We start from the raw sequence: 19,498 nt of genomic DNA, 5'->3' as shown, positions 1-19,498 counted from the left end.
GGAGATGACATACAGGTATATACTATATATAGGAGGAGATGACATACAGGTATATACTATATATAGGAGGAGATGACATACAGGTATATACTATATACAGGGGAGATGACACACAGCAGGTATATACTATATACAGGGGAGATGATATACAGGTATATACTATATACAGGAGATGACATACAGGTGTATACTATATATAAGGGAGATGACAAACATGTATATACTGAGGTGAAAATGAGAGGTGTGAGGTGAAAATGAAAAGGTGTGAGTGCAAAATGAGAGGAGTGAGGGAAAATAGTGTAGTGATCGGAAAATGACAGATGTGAGGTCGAAATGACAAATGTTAGGCGGGAATGAGAGGAGTGAGGGAGAAAATGAGAGGTGTGAGGGAGAAAATGAGAGATGTGAGGGGGAAAATGAGAGATGTGAGGGGGAAAATGAGAGGCGTGATGGGAAAATAAGAGAAGTGACGTGCTATAACTAACCACAGATATTTACTATGCCCAGGCAACGCCGGGCTCTTCAGCTAGTACACTATATAGGACTTATTTAAGTGGATGGATCGCGAGACAATACATTTGTCCCGGGCTTACAGCAACACAATTGGGCCACGTACAGGAATAAAAATTACATATCTTGAAAGGGCTGCCCAAGACCTATTTCCGGATGCTACAGTATTAGAAAACTATATACTGTAAACATACTGATCAGCGATCAGGCAATGGTGGTTTGTGTGAGGTAGTGACACAAGTCCTGGATTTTTATCTAAAGCCTTTGGTAAGTCAGTTGCCATCATTTATAAAGGACACTCCTGCTGCTTTGCAGAGGTTAGACAATCTTCAGTTAGGTCCTAACAGCATTATGGTCACCGCAGATGTAGAAGCACTCTACACTTCAATTAGGCATGTGGATGGAATTAAGACTGTGGCGTGGTATTTGAAATCGAGCAATCTGGATAAGAAACCGGTTGGCTGTTGTTGGAACTGTTGGAATTTGTACTATCGCATAATGTCTTTGTTTTTGGGCAGGGCACGTACCTGCAATTACAGGGTACCGCGATGAAGGTCAGTTTGATGTTGAGATCTGTGGTGCTGTTGGAGGCAATAGATATATATATACGAAAAGAATTTAGGACTTATCTGGTGTTGGATGCCGCCGTGCTAGGGCTTATGATCCGAACCGGCATGGAATGTATATCTATGCACCTATGGTTGTGATTGGCGAGATAGATACATGAAATTATAGTTATTTTATACAATGGAAATTTAGTGTCACACTATGGATAAAGATAATTTACATATTGTGTCAAGATTTGTGAAGCGGTTCAAATTAAGGTTAGCAGCAGGTGTGCCTTTGAGTTTGCACGCCAGTAACAATGAAAGGCAGTTCTCCTCCATGGTGAGAAGTTTATGTTCACATATTGCTACGCATTGTCAGTTTCCAGCGGTGCTACGTAGGCCAATGGGCGGGTCGAAATAACGTATTAACAATCCCTCCCCTATACAATCTGATTGGTTTATGGGGCTTTAAAAACTCTATGATCCCTAACTTTGGACACGCCCCCAGGAGGAAGCTGTCGTGAAATGCGCGTCGGGGTTTGGGAAGGTGTAGCGTGCCACGCGGCCACACACAGGGAGCACCACGCATCTAGGTAAGACATGTTTATAAGTTTTCGTAGCCTAATTCTATGTGTGTTGGGCAATCACCATTATTAACTACGCTGTTATAGACAATGCTATTCATAGGGTTGCATTGTTATGGTATGTTTTGGGGAAATACCTACATTGTATGAGCTTTTGAAAGGTTGGTGCATTGTCACCACTAAACCTGCATATTTTGATACAGATTTAGGTTTGTACATATTTATTATTATCAGACAGATACAGTATATTCATCATTAATTATTAGTGATGGGTTTTCTTGGAGAAAGGCTCCTAGGATTGTTAGGATGGAGGTGGTATTATTATTGTTAACCTGCACATGTTGTGCTGTCTTTGCTATATTCCATAGATAATTTATAGGTACCGGCACTTTGATATTTTTTTTATTTTATAACTTTCAATAAAAATTCTGGCAGTAATCAACACAAAAAAATCAAGTGCTTTGAGTGCAACTTCAAGCCCGACAATGTCAAATTCGTGTTTTATGGAAGACTTAGGCTTCTTTCACACTAGCGTCGGAATCTCCCCGTCGCAATGCGTCGGGGAGAGATTCCGACGCTAGCGTTTAACGCTTTGCACAACGGAGGCAGCGGATGCATTTCTCCGGCGCATCCGCTGCCTAATTGTAAGGTGCGGGGAGGTGGGGGCGGAGTTCCGGCCGCGCATGCGCGGTCGGAAAAAGCGGTCCGTCAGGAGCAAAAAACGTTACATGTAGCGTTTTTTGCTCCCGACGGTCCGCCAAAGCACGACGCATCCGTTGCTCGACGGATGCGACGTGTGGCGATCCGTCGCAAATGCGTCGTCAATACAAGTCTATGGGGAAAAAACGCATCCTGCAAGCACTTTTGCAGGATGCGTTTTTTCTGCAAAACAACGCATTGTGACGGATTGCAGAAAACGCTAGTGTGAAAGTAGCCTTACACTGTGATATGTATTGTCATGTGTACAGACAGATAGGATGAATATTGGTACTAGATCAATCTGTCTAGTTGTGAGGCACCTGCATACACTGAGGTGTTTTATCAGCATGCTATAATTGACATAATATTGTCTTCCACTTTTGGATTTCAATTTTTTGCCCCAATTAATGAATTAACACTATTTAGATGCTACTTGTAAAGATTGAAAGTTTCCTGGATTTGTGTAGTTGCTAGCGCTTCCTGTTATTATTGTATTTTTGTGGTTTAGAGGCACTATTTTAGTTATATGTATTGTGTTTGTGTATATGTCAATAAAGTTATAACTTTTTAACTAAAAAGAAATAACACTTCTTTGATTCAGCGCAGTTTAATAACGTGATCGCTGATCAGTATGTTTATATGTTTATTAGAGTGTTACCCATCCCTAGAGGAGGGAAATGGGTCTGGGTTATATGTTCACAAGTATTAGAAAATTGCATACAAATGACCTGATAGATTCCATTTAAAGTGACGGAGCCAAAATTTTTAAAATCTGACCAGTGTCACTTTATGTGGCAATATCTCTGGAACGCTTCAACAAATCCCAGTGATTTTGAGATTGTTTTTTCGTGACACATTATGCTATATGAGAATGATAAATTTAGGTCGATATGTTTTGTGTTTATTTATAAAAAAAATATCAGAAATTTAAGAAAAATGTAAAAAAAAATTAGCAATTTTCAAACTTTGAATATCCCTTTAATCCAGATAGTCATGCTACGGTAAAACATTAATAAATAACAATTCCCACATGCCTGCTTTACATCAGCATCATTTGTAAAATGTTCTTTTAATTTGTTAGCATTTTAGAAGGTTTCGAAATGTAGCAGTAATTTTTCACTTTTTCAAGGAAATTTACAAAATGTATTTTTTTAGGGACCTATCCAGGTTTGAAGTGACTTTTAAGAGTCCCATATATTGGGAAACCCCCAAAGTGATACCATTTTAAAAACAGCAACCCCTGACATATTGAAAACTGCAGTCAGGTAGTTTATTAACCCTTCAGGTGATTTTCAGGAATTAATGCAAAGTGGCATGATAGGAATGAAAATGTGTATTTTTGCCACCTAAATGCCGCTAACTTCTGAACAGATTACTACAGCTGGCAGACCACACAATCATGATCTGAGGGCACCAATTGGGAAAAAGAGAAACCCCCCACACTCTGTTAACCATTTATATGATGTAGTCACTATTGACAGCAGCATCTAAGGGGTTAAACAGATATGGACGGTGCCAACACTGATCGTGGCTGATGCAAGAAGTTGTCTGCTATAGAATACAGAAGGCAGCTGCTGGATTGTCACCTGTATGGGGAGGCTATTCTTATATCTCAGGTCAGTTAAAAGACATATTGGCGGTTAATAAGGGGTTAAGTGAATACGGCTTGCTCCAGTTGGCCAGGAAAAAATGGGAGGCAGCCGTACACCAGTTCTCGAGATTGCATGGGAACACAGACCCTGTTGAACGTACACTGGTGGCATAGCCTCTTGATATGTAGATACTTTAAAACATGGGAAACATCATTTAAATGAATGATGATGATGATGCTGTGACTTTTCAAGCCAAAGAAGTTCCACAAAGACCTGTAGTGCCCATCTCCAACGTCTTCACCTCCTGGTTAAGAGATCACAAGCTTCTCGAATCTTCACCTCCATGCATGACCTCCTACTCTGCACAACCTGACCAGAATTTCACTGCCCGTATAGGAAAAGTGCTGCTCTGCCCAATCTTCTCTCAAGCTTTACCCCTCTCTTCTGTCTCTTCTGCCATGTTTTCTGTTAAATGAAGGGTCCCAGCAGGGAGTATCTCTATACAGTATGGAAGCAGCAGCATTTCCAACTCCCTTCTTCCACTATGTAGTGAGAGTGATCACCTGAAAATCCTGCTAATGTATTAAGCACACCACTGCCTGTCACCTCTGTGGATTACAACAAAAATAAACCTCCAAGCATGTGTAAGTCGTGTACCGGTGGGTGTTCTTTAGGATACAGCGGAGTCAGGGGCGAGAAAAAACAACTCATACACAATCCGCTCTCTGTAACTATTTTACTTACTTATGAGGGTAATTTCACCAGACAATCTACTATATAATTGTCTAAGGGTCACTTCCATCTGTCTGTCTGTCCCGGAAATTCCCGCGTCACCAATCAGCGACGGGCACAGTCCGGCCGAGAATTAGTCCCTCCCTACTCACAAGCCATCAGCGCCCGCTCCATACTCCTCTCCAGTCAGCGCTCACACAGGGTTAATGGACCGCGTTATGCCACGGTGTAACGCAGTCCGTTAACGCTGCTATTAACCCTGTGTGACCAACTTTTTACTATTGATGCTGCCTATGCAGCATCAATAGTAAAAAGATCTAATGTTAATAATTAACAAAATAAAAAATAGTTATATACTCACCGTCTGTTGGCCCCCTGGATCCAGAACAGGCCTTTCCCACTCCTCATGACGCTCTGGTGACCACTCTGTGCATTGCGATCTCGTGAGATGATGACGTGCGGTCTCGCGAGACCGCTACGTCATCATCTCGCGAGACCGCAATGCACTCTTGGGACCGGAGCGTCGCGAGGAGCATCGGTAAACGCCTCGGCTGGATCCGGGGGCCGAAGGAAGGTGAGTATACAACTATTTTTTATTTTAATTCTTTTTTTTAACAGGGATATGATGCCCACATTGCTATATACTATGTGGGCTGTGCAATATACTACATGGGCTGTGCAATATACTATGTGGGCTGTGCTATATACTACGTGGGCTGTGCAATATACTACATGGGCTGTGCAATATATTACGTGGGCTGTGCAATATACTACGTGGGCTGTGCAATATACTACGTGGGCTGTGCAATACACTACGTGGCTGTGCAATATATTACGTGGCTGTGCAATATACTATGCGGCTATGCAATATACTACGTGGCTGTGCTATATACTACGTGGGCTGTGCAATATACTATGTGGCTGTGCTATATACTACGTGGGCTGTGCAATATACTGCATGGGCTGTGCAATATATTACGTGGGCTGTGCAATATACAATGTGGGCTGTGCAAAATACTATGTGGGCTGTGCAATATACTACGTGGGCTGTGCAATACACTACGTGGCTGTGCAATATACTACGTGGCTGTGCAATATACTATGCGGCTGTGCAATATACTACGTGGCTGTGCAATATACTATGTGGGCTGTGCAATACTCTACGTGGATGTGCAATATACTATGTGGCTGTGCAATATACTACGTGGCTAAGCAATATACTATGTGGCTGTGCTATATACTACGTGGGTTGTGTTATACACTACATGGGCTGTTATACACTACGTGGGCTGTGTTATATACTACATGGCTGTGCTATATACTACGTGGCCGGCCACGAACAATCAGCGACAGGCGCAGTCCGGCCGTGAATTGCTGCGAGATTTGAACCACGCTTCACTAATTGGTCGCGTCCGGCCGGCCAAATCCTGTGTATTCAATGTATTATTCAAAAATCTTCATAAATAAACTACATACATATTCTAGAAAACCTGATGCGTCAGAATCGGGCTACCATCTAGTAGAAAACATAACAAAATACATTATACAGACATTTAGCTAGAAGGCTGAAACAACTGTGCTATAAAGCATGGCACTCAAGCAATCTGTATCTACTGTATTTTCTATAAATCTACTTACTGGCGTGCCGATCTAAATCGGCAGACCGTTACCTGTTTACACCCTTGTGACTGGATCAATTATATGGGTGTAATGTACGGGCTCGCCTGCAGTTCAGCACAGGAGTTTACAATCTTACAATCGTTCACTTCTATTCCCCAATCAAATATCCCTCTCCCATCCCTATGTGACCTCAATGAATAGTCCATCCACAATTATATTAAAAATATCCCAAAATTAACCATCTGTATCAGCGAATTAGCCGTGAATAAAGTCCACAGAAGTAGAACACCTGCCCCATATTATAATGTTCCACAGAAACTCTATGTCCTGAAACAAAAGTTAGTTCAAGTTTGGTGTAGAATCCGTTGCATGCTGTGTTGGCATCTAGGTGTAGGTTAGGATTCTTGGTTGTGAAATAAACAGGAAACGTGGCAACAATTCTGAAATTTCTGGATGCTGATTTTAGCAATAAACGTGGCCTGAACAGTCAATATGACTAACAATCTAACAACAGGCTCTATCTCAGCCTAAATGTCATGATCCAGGCCATGGTTTGTGTCTTGTTTTTCTCTCCCCAGTCTGTTCGTGCGGGGGTTAACCTTCTCTGCCTTGTTTTGGGTTCTGTGGGGCTATTTCAGTCTGCTGTGGCGTGCAGACCAATGTCCATGATAATTCATGCTCCCAGGCAAGAGCAACTGACCCCTTGATAGCGTGTTTTGTCCTCTGCCTGTTTACCCCGCCCCTGTGACTTCCCTTTCCTGCCACCCCGCTTGTCTTTGTGTTCGCTCCCTGTGCTTGGACCTCTTGGCATGATACCCAGCTTGTCTTCTGACCTGACGTCTCGTTTATCTCTGCTCCCATCTGGCTCTGACTTCTGGTTTGTATTTGACCACGTGTATTGCTGTGACCTCTGGTACTTCTTGTCCTGCCTGTTTCAGACTCGGCTCGTCTGACCACTCTCTCGCCACTTGGTGGCTCCTGTGCTGCTGCTCAGTGGTGCTACGCTGTGTGTGCAACCTCTCTTCCCTCACCAGCATCCCCTGGTGGAGGTTGCGCTATACTGCACTGCAACAGCATTACACTACAGTCTTTTTTTTCCGTCAGAATGTAGTGTGGTGCATGAACAATTACATACTGTGACAGAGGAGTGGGCCTTACCGACCTGGGTCTACTCCAAACAATTGGTGCATATGGATGGATGTGGTGTCCCTCCAACAGGTGAGTTATACATTGATGCTTGTGGCTTAACTCCTCAGCCGTGTCCAACACCTCTTGCACTAGATCCTGGCCTTTTCAGTCTCTTTCCTTGGCGTCAGAATGTAGTGTGGTGCATGCACGATTACTCACTGTGACTGAGCAGTGGGCCTTACTGACCTGGGTCTACTCCAAACAATTGGTGTATATGGATGGATGTGATGTCCCTCCAACAGGTGAGTCGTACCGTTGATGCTTGTGGCTTAACTCCTCAGCAGTGTCCAACACCTCTCGCACTAGATCCTGGCCTTTTCCGTCTCTTTTCTGGCAGAAATCTCCTCACATGTGGGCAGGTTATGTTCATTGATAAGTTCTGCTCCAATCTGACGCTGCTCTGGTTTCTGTGAGGTGCTTCCATGAGAGGATGTTGTTGGATTCCTCTCCGGCACATCCTCTCCCTGTTCTCATTAACTGCAGACTGCCCTTAAGATGGCCGCACTTCCTGTTCCTGTGTTTCACATCAGTCACATTGTAGTCCCACCTCTGACATTTTATAAGCATATCACAGTCTTTCAGTAATGCTTAGGCAACAGCAACATCTTTTGACCAAATAACATTACTGCAGAAACGCAAATCTATTTACAACAGGTACAGTGTTACACTGGTGTAGATACATGTACACCCAATCATACTGCTCTGGTGAGCTGACACACATGCACCCCACCTAATACATTTTTGAATAGGTAAAAAAGTGAAACTCCTTTTTTCTGGGCTTCAATATTGTAGAATCCATTTTTTCCATTTTGTCTTCTCTCTAGGTGAAGGACCCTTTGTTGGAATTATTGACATGTTTGGAGGTTTTGGTGGCCTACTAGAGTTTCGCAGTAGCCTCCTAGCCAGCCGTGGGTTCGCCACTCTTGCACTGGCTTATTTTTATTATGATGATTTACCTTTGTTCCTCAGTGAAGTGGATTTAAAATATTTTGAAGAAGCTGCTCAGTTTTTATGTAATCATCCAAAAGTAAGTTAGAATTTTTTTATAGAAACATGTCAGTGAGTCTTACGCTTTATGGATTCCTTCGAAGACTTGATATGTCATTAAAGGGTCATCAATTGTACAGTAGATCAGTGTTTTACAATCCTAAATACAAAATCCTAAATACAATTAATTACTAAAAAAAGCCCACTGATCCAGATATCACAGATTGAAAAACTGCATTTCAGAGGCTTTTAAACTCTTGGTTGTCCATGGGCGGCACGGTGGCGTAGTGGTTAGCACTGCAGCCTTGCAGCGCTGGGGTCCTGGGTTCAAACCCCACCAAGGACATCATCTGCAAAGAGTTTGTATAGAGTTTGCGTGGGTTTCCTCCGGGTACTCCGGTTTCCTCCCACATTCCAAAGACATACTGATAGGGAATTTAGATTGTGAGCCCCATTGGGGACAGTGATGATAATGTGTGCAAAATGTAAAGCGCTGCGGAATATGTTAGCGCTATATAAAAATAAAGATTATTATTATTACACTACATATAACATAGAGTACATACTCACCATCACTTGTCACTTTGTTCCTCGAAGCCATTGTCACCTGTAAAAAATATTTAAATAATAAGCAAACACTATACTCCCTGTCCGCAGAAATCCAATTAAAACGAGTGTCCCACGACGATCTCCCATGGAGAGCAGGAGCATCAGCTGATGCGACCACTCTCCAGGGGCTCCAGGAACACAATGATGGAAGGTATCCTTCCATCATGTATTCCTCACAAGGTATTCCTACGCCCCTGTGAGAAAATAGTCCCTAGTCTCACTATTGGCATTGCTGAGTGAGACATTTTCCCACGCAGCAATTGCCATAAAGTGAGACCAGTGATGCACTGCAGGAGCCATTGTCTCCTGTCAGTGTGTCACTGTGGGTCCTGTAGAGCAGTGACATCACCCGATGTCACTGTTCTATAGGGGAGATCATCATGGGACACTCGTTATTAATTGGACTACGGCGGAAAGGTAGTATACGGTTTATTATTTTACTTTTTTTTTGCAGGCACTGAAGTATGGTAAGTATGGTTAAATGAAGAATATTAAAATACTTTTTTCCAAATGTGTGTGTGTTTTATTAACCCTTTCTTACTATTGGATTAATAATGGATAGGCGTCTTATTGTCTGCCTCTCCGTTATTAACCAAGCTTAATGTCACCTTACAATAGCAAGGTGACATTAACCCCTTATTACCCCATATCCCATAGCTACTCGGGAGTGGGAAGAGAGGGGCTAAGTGCCGGAATTGGCGCATCTTACAGATGCGCCATTTCTGGGGCGGCTGCGGACTGGTATTTGTAGCCGGGGGGGGCCAATATCCATGGCCCCTCTCTAGGCTATGAATATCAGCCTGCAGCTGTCTGCGTAGCCTTTCTGGCTATAAAATATAGGGGAACCCCACGTCATTTTTTTTTTTTTGGGGGGGGGGGAGTCCCCCTATTTTAATAGCCAGTAAAGGCTACGCAGACAGCTGCGGGCTGGTATTCGTAGCAGGCTACAAATATTAGCCCCGGCCGTCGGCTTTCTCCCTCTGGCGCAGAAAATAGCGCGGGAGCCCACGCCGTTTTTTTCCGCTTTTGTTTTTTTTTTTTAAATTCCGCTCATTAAGGCCTCTTTCACTCTTGCGTCAGTACGGGTCCATCGCTATGCGTCGGGCTGACGTACCGACGCACGTTGTGAAATTTGTGCACGACGTGCTTCAGAATGGGCAGCGGATGTAGTTTTTCAACGCATCTGCTGCCCATTCTGAAGTGCGGGGAGGAGGGGGCGGAGTTCCTGCAGCGCATGCGCGGTAGAAAATGGAGGGCGCGATGGCCAAAAAAACTTTCACTTGAATGTTTTTTCGTGCCGACGGTCCGCCAAAACACGACGGATCCGTAGCACGACGGAGGCGATGTCTGGCCATCCGTCACGATCCGTTGCTAATACAAGTCTATGGGTAAAACGCATCCTGCGAGCACATTTGCAGGATCCGTTTTTTTGCACCGGATCGTTTTTTTCCGCCAGATCCGTTTTTTTCAACCGGATCCGTTTTTTCCGCCGGATCCATTTTTTTCCACCGGATGTTTTTTTTTCCGCCAGATCTGTTTTTTCTCATAGAGTTGTATTAGCGCCGGATTGCGCCTGATGGCCACACGTTTAATCCGTTTTTGCAGGATCCGTCAAAAAAGCTGTTTCCGCCGGACGGAAAACACATACAGAGGAATGGTTTTTCGGTACGTCGAAAAAATGCACAGCGACGGATCTAGCAAAAAACGGATGAAGCATGTGGCCATCAGACGCACTCTTTCGCTAATACAACTCTATGAGAAAAAAATGGATCTGGTGGAAAAAAATGATCAGGTGGAAAATAACGGATACGGCAAAAAAAAAAAAGATCCGGCGAAAAAAAACGGATCCTGCAAATGTGCTCGCAGGATGCGTTTTGTACCCATAGACTTGTATTAGCAACAGATCCGTCGTGTTTTGGCGGACGCAATGCACAAAAAAAGTTCAATGTAACTTTTTTTGTGCGACGTGTCTGCCATTTCCGACCGCGCATGCGTGGCTGGAACTCCACCCCCTCCTCCACGCTCATCACAATGGGCAGCGGATGCGTTGTAAAACTGTATCCGCTGCCCATGTTGTGCTAAATTTAGCATAACGTCCGTCGGTACGTCTGGCCGAAGGTTTTCGACGGCCCCGTACCGATGCAAGTGTGAAAGTAGTCTTACATCTGAATTTGCTGAGTATAATGCAGCCACCCCAGAGTATAATGTAACCCCCCAAAGAATATAATGCAGCCCCCCATAGGGTATGATGCAATCACCCCTCATAGAATATAAATATAATACAGCCCCCAATAGAATATAATGTAGCCGCGAATAGAATAGAATGCAGCCCACCTCCCCATAGAATATAATGCAGCCCCATCAAAGAGTATGATGCAATCATCCCTCATAAAATCTAATACAACCCACCATAGAATATAATGCAGCCCCCCCATAGTATATAAGACAGCCTCCCCCATAGAATGTAATATACCCCCCATAGTATATAAGACAACCTTCCCCATAGAATAGAATATACCCCCGCAATAGTATATAACACAGCCACATAGTATATAACACGGCCTCCCCCATAGAATATAATATACCTCCCATAGTATATATCAAAGCCCGCATATAATATAGCACAACTTGCATAGTATATAGCACAGCCTGCATAATATAGCACAGCCCGCGTAGTAGTATACAGCACATCCCGTGTAGTAGTATACAGCACAGCCCGTGTAGTAGTATACATCACAGCCCGGGTCGTAGTATATACAGCACAGCCCGCATAATAGTATATACAGCACAGCCCGCGTAGTAGTATACACAGCACAGCCCACACAGTGGTATATACACAGCACAGCCCACACAGTGGTATATACACAGCACAGCCCACACAGTGCTATATACACAGCACAGCCCACACAGTGGTATATACACAGCACAGCCCACACAGTGGTATATACACAGCACAGCCCACACAGTGGTATATACACAGCACAGCCCACACAGTGGTATATACAGCATAACCCACATCTCATCCCCCCGATAATGGCTCCACAGTCCAGTAAAAAAAAAAACCCTCTCCTCACCTTTCCTCTTGCCCGTGCTGCTCCTGGCTCCTGTTTCGGCGGCTGCACTCTGCCCGGGACACAGCAGGTGCGCGATGATATGACGTCATCGCGCACCCGCAGTGTCAGAGGCAGAGCGGGGAATGATGGGAGAGGGAGTGACAGCAGACGCTCTCTCCTCCATCATTGCATTGAACTATACCGGCGTCATAGACGCCGGTATAGTTGAATGCAGCGGCGGCACTGGCGGGAGTAGGGGGGAAAGAGTGCAGCGGCCCACTACTGGCACCGGCCCTTCTGGCATTTGCCAGAAGTGCCCGATGGCCAGTCCGGCCCTGGTCACCGCCCACACACTTCCCTCCTCCTGAACTGCAGCGTTTCTCGGACCCACATCCGCAACAAAACTGCAGATATTTTTTACATCTCAATGAAAGTCTAAGGCCGGAGTCACACTACAGCGAGATACGGCCGAGTCTCGCAGGTTAAATACAAGCTCTGGCACCAGCACTCCGGAGCGGAGCGTGCGGCTCCATGTATTGCTATGCGGCCGCACGCTCCGCTCCAGAGTGCCGTCCGCTCCAGAGTTTGGTTTTAACCTGCGAGACTCTGCCGTATCTCGCTGTGTGTGATCCCGGCCTAAGGGTGCAAAAACGCTGCAGTTCGGCACAAAAGAAGTGACATGCTGCGGAGAAAAAAAAGCTGCGTTTCGGTGCGGCCTTTTCCGCAGCATGTGCACAACAAGTCTGCGGCTCCCATAGACTCACATTGGTTGTGCACTACACTGCGGATTTGATGCAATTCCGTACGGCAAAAAACGCTGCGGATCTGCAATCAAATCCACAACGTGTGCACACAGCCTTAGCATTTAGTGAACCTAGCAAAAAGGCAAGCAAAAAACAAGTGTGGGATTGCACTTTTTAGCAATTTCATCGCACTTTGAATTTTTTTCACATTTTCTGTTACACGACATGGTAAAACCAATGGTGTCGTTCAAAAGTAGAACTTGTCCCGCAAAAGATAAGCCCTCACATGGCCATATTGACGGAAACATTATGGCTCTGGGAAGGAGGGGAGCGATAAACGAAAAAAGCTCCAGGGGTGAAGGGGTTTAGAAACATGGATATGGACATATCTATGGAAATAGATATATACATACAGATATATCTATATATCTATCCCATATCTATCTATCTATCTATCTATCTATCCCATATCTATCTATCCCATATCTATCTATCTAATATCTATCTATCTAATATCTATCTATCTATCTATCTATCTAATATCTATCTATCTAATATCTATCTATCTATCTATCTAATATCTATCTATCTATCTATCTATCTATCTATCTATCTATCTATCTATCTATCTATCTATCTATGTATCCCATATCTATCTATCTAATATCTATCTATCTAATATCTATCTATCTATCTATCTATCTATCTATCTATCTATCTATCTAATATCTATCTATCTAATATCTATCTATCTATCTATCTATCTATCTATCTATCTATCTATCTATCTATCTATCTAATATCTATCTATCTAATATCTATCTATCTATCTATCTAATATCTATCTATCTATCTATCTATCTATCTATCTATCTATCTATGTGTAATGGAGTGTGGGTTGGACAAATGTAAAAGAGGAGTTGGACAGAAATGACATCACAAATCTTTTTGAAGAGAGAGGAGGGAGGGGTTTGAGTGTTTTTGGAGTGGGTGTGCTAGGTTCCGGCTTAGTGGCAGTGTAAAGCATCATGGAACTTGTAGTATTAGAGCACAATAACTCAGGAGAAAGGAAGTTGTCGATTAACCCCATGAGAGCTGAATCCAGCACTGAAGATGTGCTGCTACAGCATGATAACAGCTAATATTGCTAAAATAAACACAGTAGATGTTTTCAGTGGCACATAATAGCAAGATTTATGAAAAAAAACAAAAAACTTTATAGTAGTGGACAACTTCTTTAAGGATCATTTACCATAGAGAAAGTGAAACCAAAGTACAAGTGTACATTCAACTAAGCATACAGTATAACAGTAACAGCATCGCCATCTACTGTCAGAGAAGTGTAAACTCCTCTTGCACACAAATAAGTCTGTGTCTGTTACATATCTGCCAACGAGGACTGCACCTCCATTCTCCTCCACTCTTTAACCAAAAGATGAGTATTTTAAACAGAGGACCCATCCCTCAAAATTTCCCAAATTGAACAATTGAACAACCCCTTTAAATTCTAGTGTTGAAGGAGTTGTCCTGTTGAGATTACTAGGACACATGGACATCATATATGGGGACCTCTGTCTAGCGTTCGCTGTCATAGTCCAGGTTGGCCAGCGTATTACCTGGTCAACCATTTATTTGATTGGTCGGCTAAACCTCATATTACTGCCGTAAAGCAGTGGCAGTATTAATGACCAGAAAACCGATAAAAGATTGAATTTGCTCCATTAACTGTTCACAATATTATTAATCTATAGACTTATGAATCAATGTGACAATACATTTTACTTTTTAGGTGTCAGGTGATGGAGTTGGAGTGATCGGTATATGTAAAGGAGCTGAGATAGCTTTGGCTATGGCGTCCTTCCTGCCTCAGGTCGCTGCTGCAGTATGCATCAATGGACTCAATGCCGTGAATCGCAACAATCTAGTTTATGGTGATCACTTTATAAAACCCATACCCTTCAAAATGGAAAAACTTCTGAGCACAGACTTTTGCTCTTACAATTTTACCAACGTACTGGACGATCCAAGAAAACCAGAATTCCAGGACTCTATAATTCCCCTGGAGAAAGCCAGAGGCCCCATTCTCTTTTTGGTGGGAAACAAAGATGAGCATTTGGATGGTTTGTTCTTTGCTACAGAAGCAAAATCCCGGGCGGAAAAATATGGAAAGAAGGATGTGTATGTGCAATGTTATCCAGGTGCAGGACATCTTCTTGACCCTCCAGGTTCCCCTTTCTGTCCCTTATCAAAGGGTCACAACTTTCCGGTTGCTTTGACTTGGGGTGGAGAACTTCAGCCACATTGTAGAGCACAAGAAACTAGTTGGAAAGAGATGCAAGAATTTTTCCAAAAAAATATTAGGTGCTCTCGAAGGAATAATGTATGAACTCTTCTATTTGTTGGGGGATCTATATACCATCCCACATCCTATGCACAAAGCTGATAATAACGACTATTGTAGCTTCCATTATCTGGATGGGTTGGCCACATGTAAATGTATATATGTAAAGGGAACCAGTCAGCTGATTCATGCTGCATAAACCAAAGGTTGCATGTTTCAGAACCTAAAACACATGGGCCACCTGCATAGCGAACAAGTCTCTCGGAACCTGTTCACACCACCAAAGAACTTGAAAACACAAAAGCGCACAGAGAGGTCAAAAAATACTCTGTTGTAAAAAAGTCACAGTAAATAAGCAAGTGCTAGTCAAAAAATGAAAAAATACAGGGTATTTAGTTAATACGTTTTTTTGCAAAAAAAGTATGTTAAGCTGCTCCACCAATCGCCAAGGTATACCCATAATAGAGCAGTCCTGTCTAATGTATATAATCCCTATCTGATGTATTTAAAAACCTGATCATCTGTATAGTACCTGTATGAACAGGGCTCAGAGAGAAAATATCCACGTTGAACATGCGAGATGGAACAGCTACAATGCAAATGACCCACAGAGGAGTGGTGAACTCCCCAGTCTTGTAGAAACAAGAGAACAATTATAAAACCAAAAACACATGGGCCACCTGCATAGCGCACAAGTCTGTAGGAACCTGTTCACACCACCAAAGAACTTGAAAACACAAAAGCGCACAGAGAGGTAAAAAAATACTCTGTTGTAAAAAAGTCACAGTAAATAAGCAAGTGCTAGTCAAAAAATGAAATAATACAGGGTATTTAGTAAATACGTTTTTTTGCAAAACTTGTTCGAGATGTTCCATCTCGCATGTTCAACGTGGATATTTTCTCTCTGAGCCCTGTTCATACAGGTACTATACAGATGATGAAGTTTTTAAATACATCAGACAGGGATTATATACATTAGACAGGACTGCTCTATTATGGGTATACCTTGGTGATTGGTGGAGCAGCTTAACATACTTTTTTTTGCAAAAAAACGTATTAACTAAATACCCTGTATTTTTTCATTTTTTGACTAGCACTTGCTTATTTACTGTGACTTTTTTACAACAGAGTATTTTTTGACCTCTCTGTGCGCTTTTGTGTTTTCATGTTTCAGAACCTGGCTGAACAAATGCAGCCAAGGATGCTTTTTTTTTCTGAAACGTTCAATAAAACATCATTTAAATATCTGGGACCACAGGAGAGATGTCACTAGTCTAGTGCTGCCCCTGGTTGGTTTCTCTCTGCACCACTCCATGTGATTAACACAGGTCTCTCCTTATGTGTACATTGGGAGAGACCTGTTAATTCAGTAAAGCAGGTTGAGGAGAACCTGGCCAGGGTGGTGCTGGACTGGTTTAGTCTCTGCCTATGATTACTGTGAAATGCTAAAAACATTTCTGGCTCTCATTCCTGCTAATTGTGATATGGACAGCATGTATCAGCTGACAGTTTCCCTTTATGGATGTGGAAATTATATAATTACTAGATTGTGGCCCGATTCTAACGCATCGGGTATTCTAGAATATGTATGTCCCCATAGTATATGGACAATGATGATTCCACAATTTGCAGCAGACTGTGCCCGTCACTGATTGGTCGACGCAACCTTTATGACATCATCGTCGCCATGGCAACCATTATGACATCTACGTCGATACTGTGCCCGTCGCTGAATCAGAAACGTGGGATTTCTACGTCCTTTATGACATCATCGTCGCTGTACCCGTCGCTGATTGGTCGAGGCCTGGCGGCCTCGACCAATCAGAGACGCGGCATTTCTACGTCGATACTGTGCCCATCGCTGACCAATCAAAGACATGGGATTTCCAGGACAGACAGACGGAAAAACCCTTAGACAATTATATATACAGATTTGGACATATCGCTGTCATACAGGAGAGGGTCCTCCACCCAAGACCATGGAGATATGATAACAACAAGCATCGGCTCTCGATCTATTGGTTTCAGCCATCCATTTATTACATACAAAGCCATTTATCTGAATGCCCACCATGTACTACCGCAGTGATTGCTCGATTTGCTTCTTTGTCAGGTGTCTCCGGAGTGTAATCCATAATAATTAGCCAATTGTCGTGCAAGTTTCCATATTAAAATGATTTTCTGTGATGAGACATCTTCAACCTCTGGAGGTTCTGAAGCACAATGCAAGTTTTGAAATAAAATTCCCACCTATCAGGGTCTTCTTTTTGTGGCCTCCTCAGTAACCAAGCTCCAGGTGTGACTTTTCTAAGGTTGTATAACTTGACTGAAACTTTGTAATTTGACTTTTATCAACTCAATGTTCTATTATATTCCTTCTTTAAAGTAAATTACATTGAAAGCTTACATAAAAACTTTTATTGTCCAGCTGCAATTTATTACGTTATACATTTATTAAAGGGGTTGTTCACTTCTTATTTGCTCTGTTGGGTGCTTTGAAGGTTAAAGAGAACACGTCTTCTTACTTAGATGCCACAATCAAAGCAGAGTCCCTGTTCAAAGAATATCTTTCACTCACATTGGCTATTAGTGTTGTCCCAATGGGTATCTATCAGGATCCTGTCAGCTCCGGCGAACTGCCACGGCTGAGCACGGTGACTCACCCACCCTGCGGGAGAACCCGGGGTCAGATGCCACAGGGAAAGCTCAGGCAGATGGGACCTGAGTAGCATGATGAGAGGGGACGCTGAGGATAGCAGGAAGCAGAAGGACCTGCAAATATGTGACCACAGGGGGCGGGGCTTAGCGTCCTGCTGCTGGAGATGAGTGCAGGATGTCATACACGGAGAGGGCGGCGCGGTACAGGAGGGGCGAGCAGAGAATAGTCAGAAAGGAGGCAAAGAGTAATACACGGAGATAGCAGCGCAGTACAGGAGGGACAGGCAGAACTCTTAACAGGGACAGAACCAGATCAGAACCAGACAAGCATAAAGTAGCACAAGGCACAGGCATAACAGGGTCACACACACTTGTCCAAGGGTCAAGGTATAAGCGATGAGGAATAACCCAATAATGAGGCTATAAGAAGCCTCCCAAAATCCCAGAGTGAGGCGTTCCTGATTAACCTCTGAACCTAATCGCATAAACTAAGCAGATCATGACAGTACCCCCCTCTCAACGGGGGACCTCCGGACCTCCAGGTTTCCAAGGATACCGGGCATGGAATGCATGATTCAGACGGTCAGCGTGTACCGATCTGGCTGGTACCCATGACCGATCTTCCGGACCATACCCCCTCCAATGTACCAAATACTGCATAGACCCCTGAACCCACCTGGAATCCACAATATGTTGTACCTCAAACTCCATATGTCCCTCAACCAAGATGGGAAGAGAAGCAGCTTCAGTATCCTCCCTCACCGCCCCTAGGGTTTAAGTAAAGACCTATGAAAAACATTATGAAGTTTAAAGGAGGGAGGAAGATGGAGGTGACAGGATACCGGGTTCACTACTTCGATGACCTCATAGGGGCCAATAAATTTAGGCCCCAGTTTGGCGGAAGGCAACTGAAGATTTATATTTCGTGTGGACAGCCACAACATATCCCCACAAAGCAGCATCTGAGCAGAGTCCCTTTTCCTATCCGCAAAATGTTTATATTTCTAGTAACAAGAAAAAAATTGAAACCGCGCTTGTGGGAATGAAAGCTCTAGAACAAGTGTGCACAAATAACATGTACATATAATGGGGATCACCCTATAGAAATCCAGTAGGAGAATCCCCAAGCAATAAATACCTGAAAAGGTGCGATTAGATGATAGACTAAAGAGCCCACGTTGGGTTAACGGTAACGTGCCTATTGCAACCTGTGAATAATACAAGATTATAATCAAAGTAACGTAGCTGGTAGTGTGCAAGGCCCACAATGTATAAATGCAGACCTAGTGTGCAGGTTCCTGCAGTCTGCACAAGCGTGACTGTAAGACAAAGTAACGTGCCTGTAGCCGATACCATGCCTGTTGCACACTGTGAACCATACCAGATAATTGCCAAGCAACGTAACTGGTGGTGTACGGGGCCCACAGTGGAAAAGGCTGACCTGGTATGTGGGCTCCTGCAGGCTGCAAAGACAGAGTCAATAAAGTGTCCCCATAAAACAGTATATGGCGTGTGTGCACGAAATAGCTAATACATAGGCACAGACTCACCAGGAGGCAGGTGTGGCACCAGCAGAGATGGATTTGCTCGTCCGATGCTGCGGAGGGGCGTCCGGCGTGTGGGTACCGAATGGG

General features: G+C 43.5%; 1 protein-coding gene across 3 annotated transcripts in view; it reads left to right on the top strand.

Annotated features, from left to right (window-relative positions):
- The window catches only part of LOC138661603 (acyl-coenzyme A amino acid N-acyltransferase 1-like), a 40,143-nt gene extending 22,503 nt beyond the window's left edge, over positions 1 to 17,640 (top strand). For 2 of the 3 annotated variants that reach the window (XM_069746433.1, XM_069746426.1), the window contains 3 exons: positions 7,390 to 7,503; positions 8,298 to 8,500; positions 14,655 to 17,640. In XM_069746433.1, the coding sequence (XP_069602534.1) occupies positions 7,390 to 7,503; positions 8,298 to 8,500; positions 14,655 to 15,251 (914 nt within the window). In that variant the 3' untranslated portion in view covers positions 15,252 to 17,640. The remainder of the gene's footprint in view (positions 1 to 7,389; positions 7,504 to 8,297; positions 8,501 to 14,654) is intronic. The other variant, XM_069746440.1, reaches the window with a different exon arrangement.
- Positions 17,641 to 19,498: the final 1,858 nt, after the last annotated feature.

This window comes from Ranitomeya imitator, chromosome 1 (genome assembly GCF_032444005.1).
Source record: "Ranitomeya imitator isolate aRanImi1 chromosome 1, aRanImi1.pri, whole genome shotgun sequence".
Classification (NCBI taxonomy): Eukaryota; Metazoa; Chordata; class Amphibia; order Anura; family Dendrobatidae; genus Ranitomeya; species Ranitomeya imitator.
Note: the sequence above shows the minus strand (reverse complement) of the source record. Positions and strands in the feature narration are given on the sequence as shown.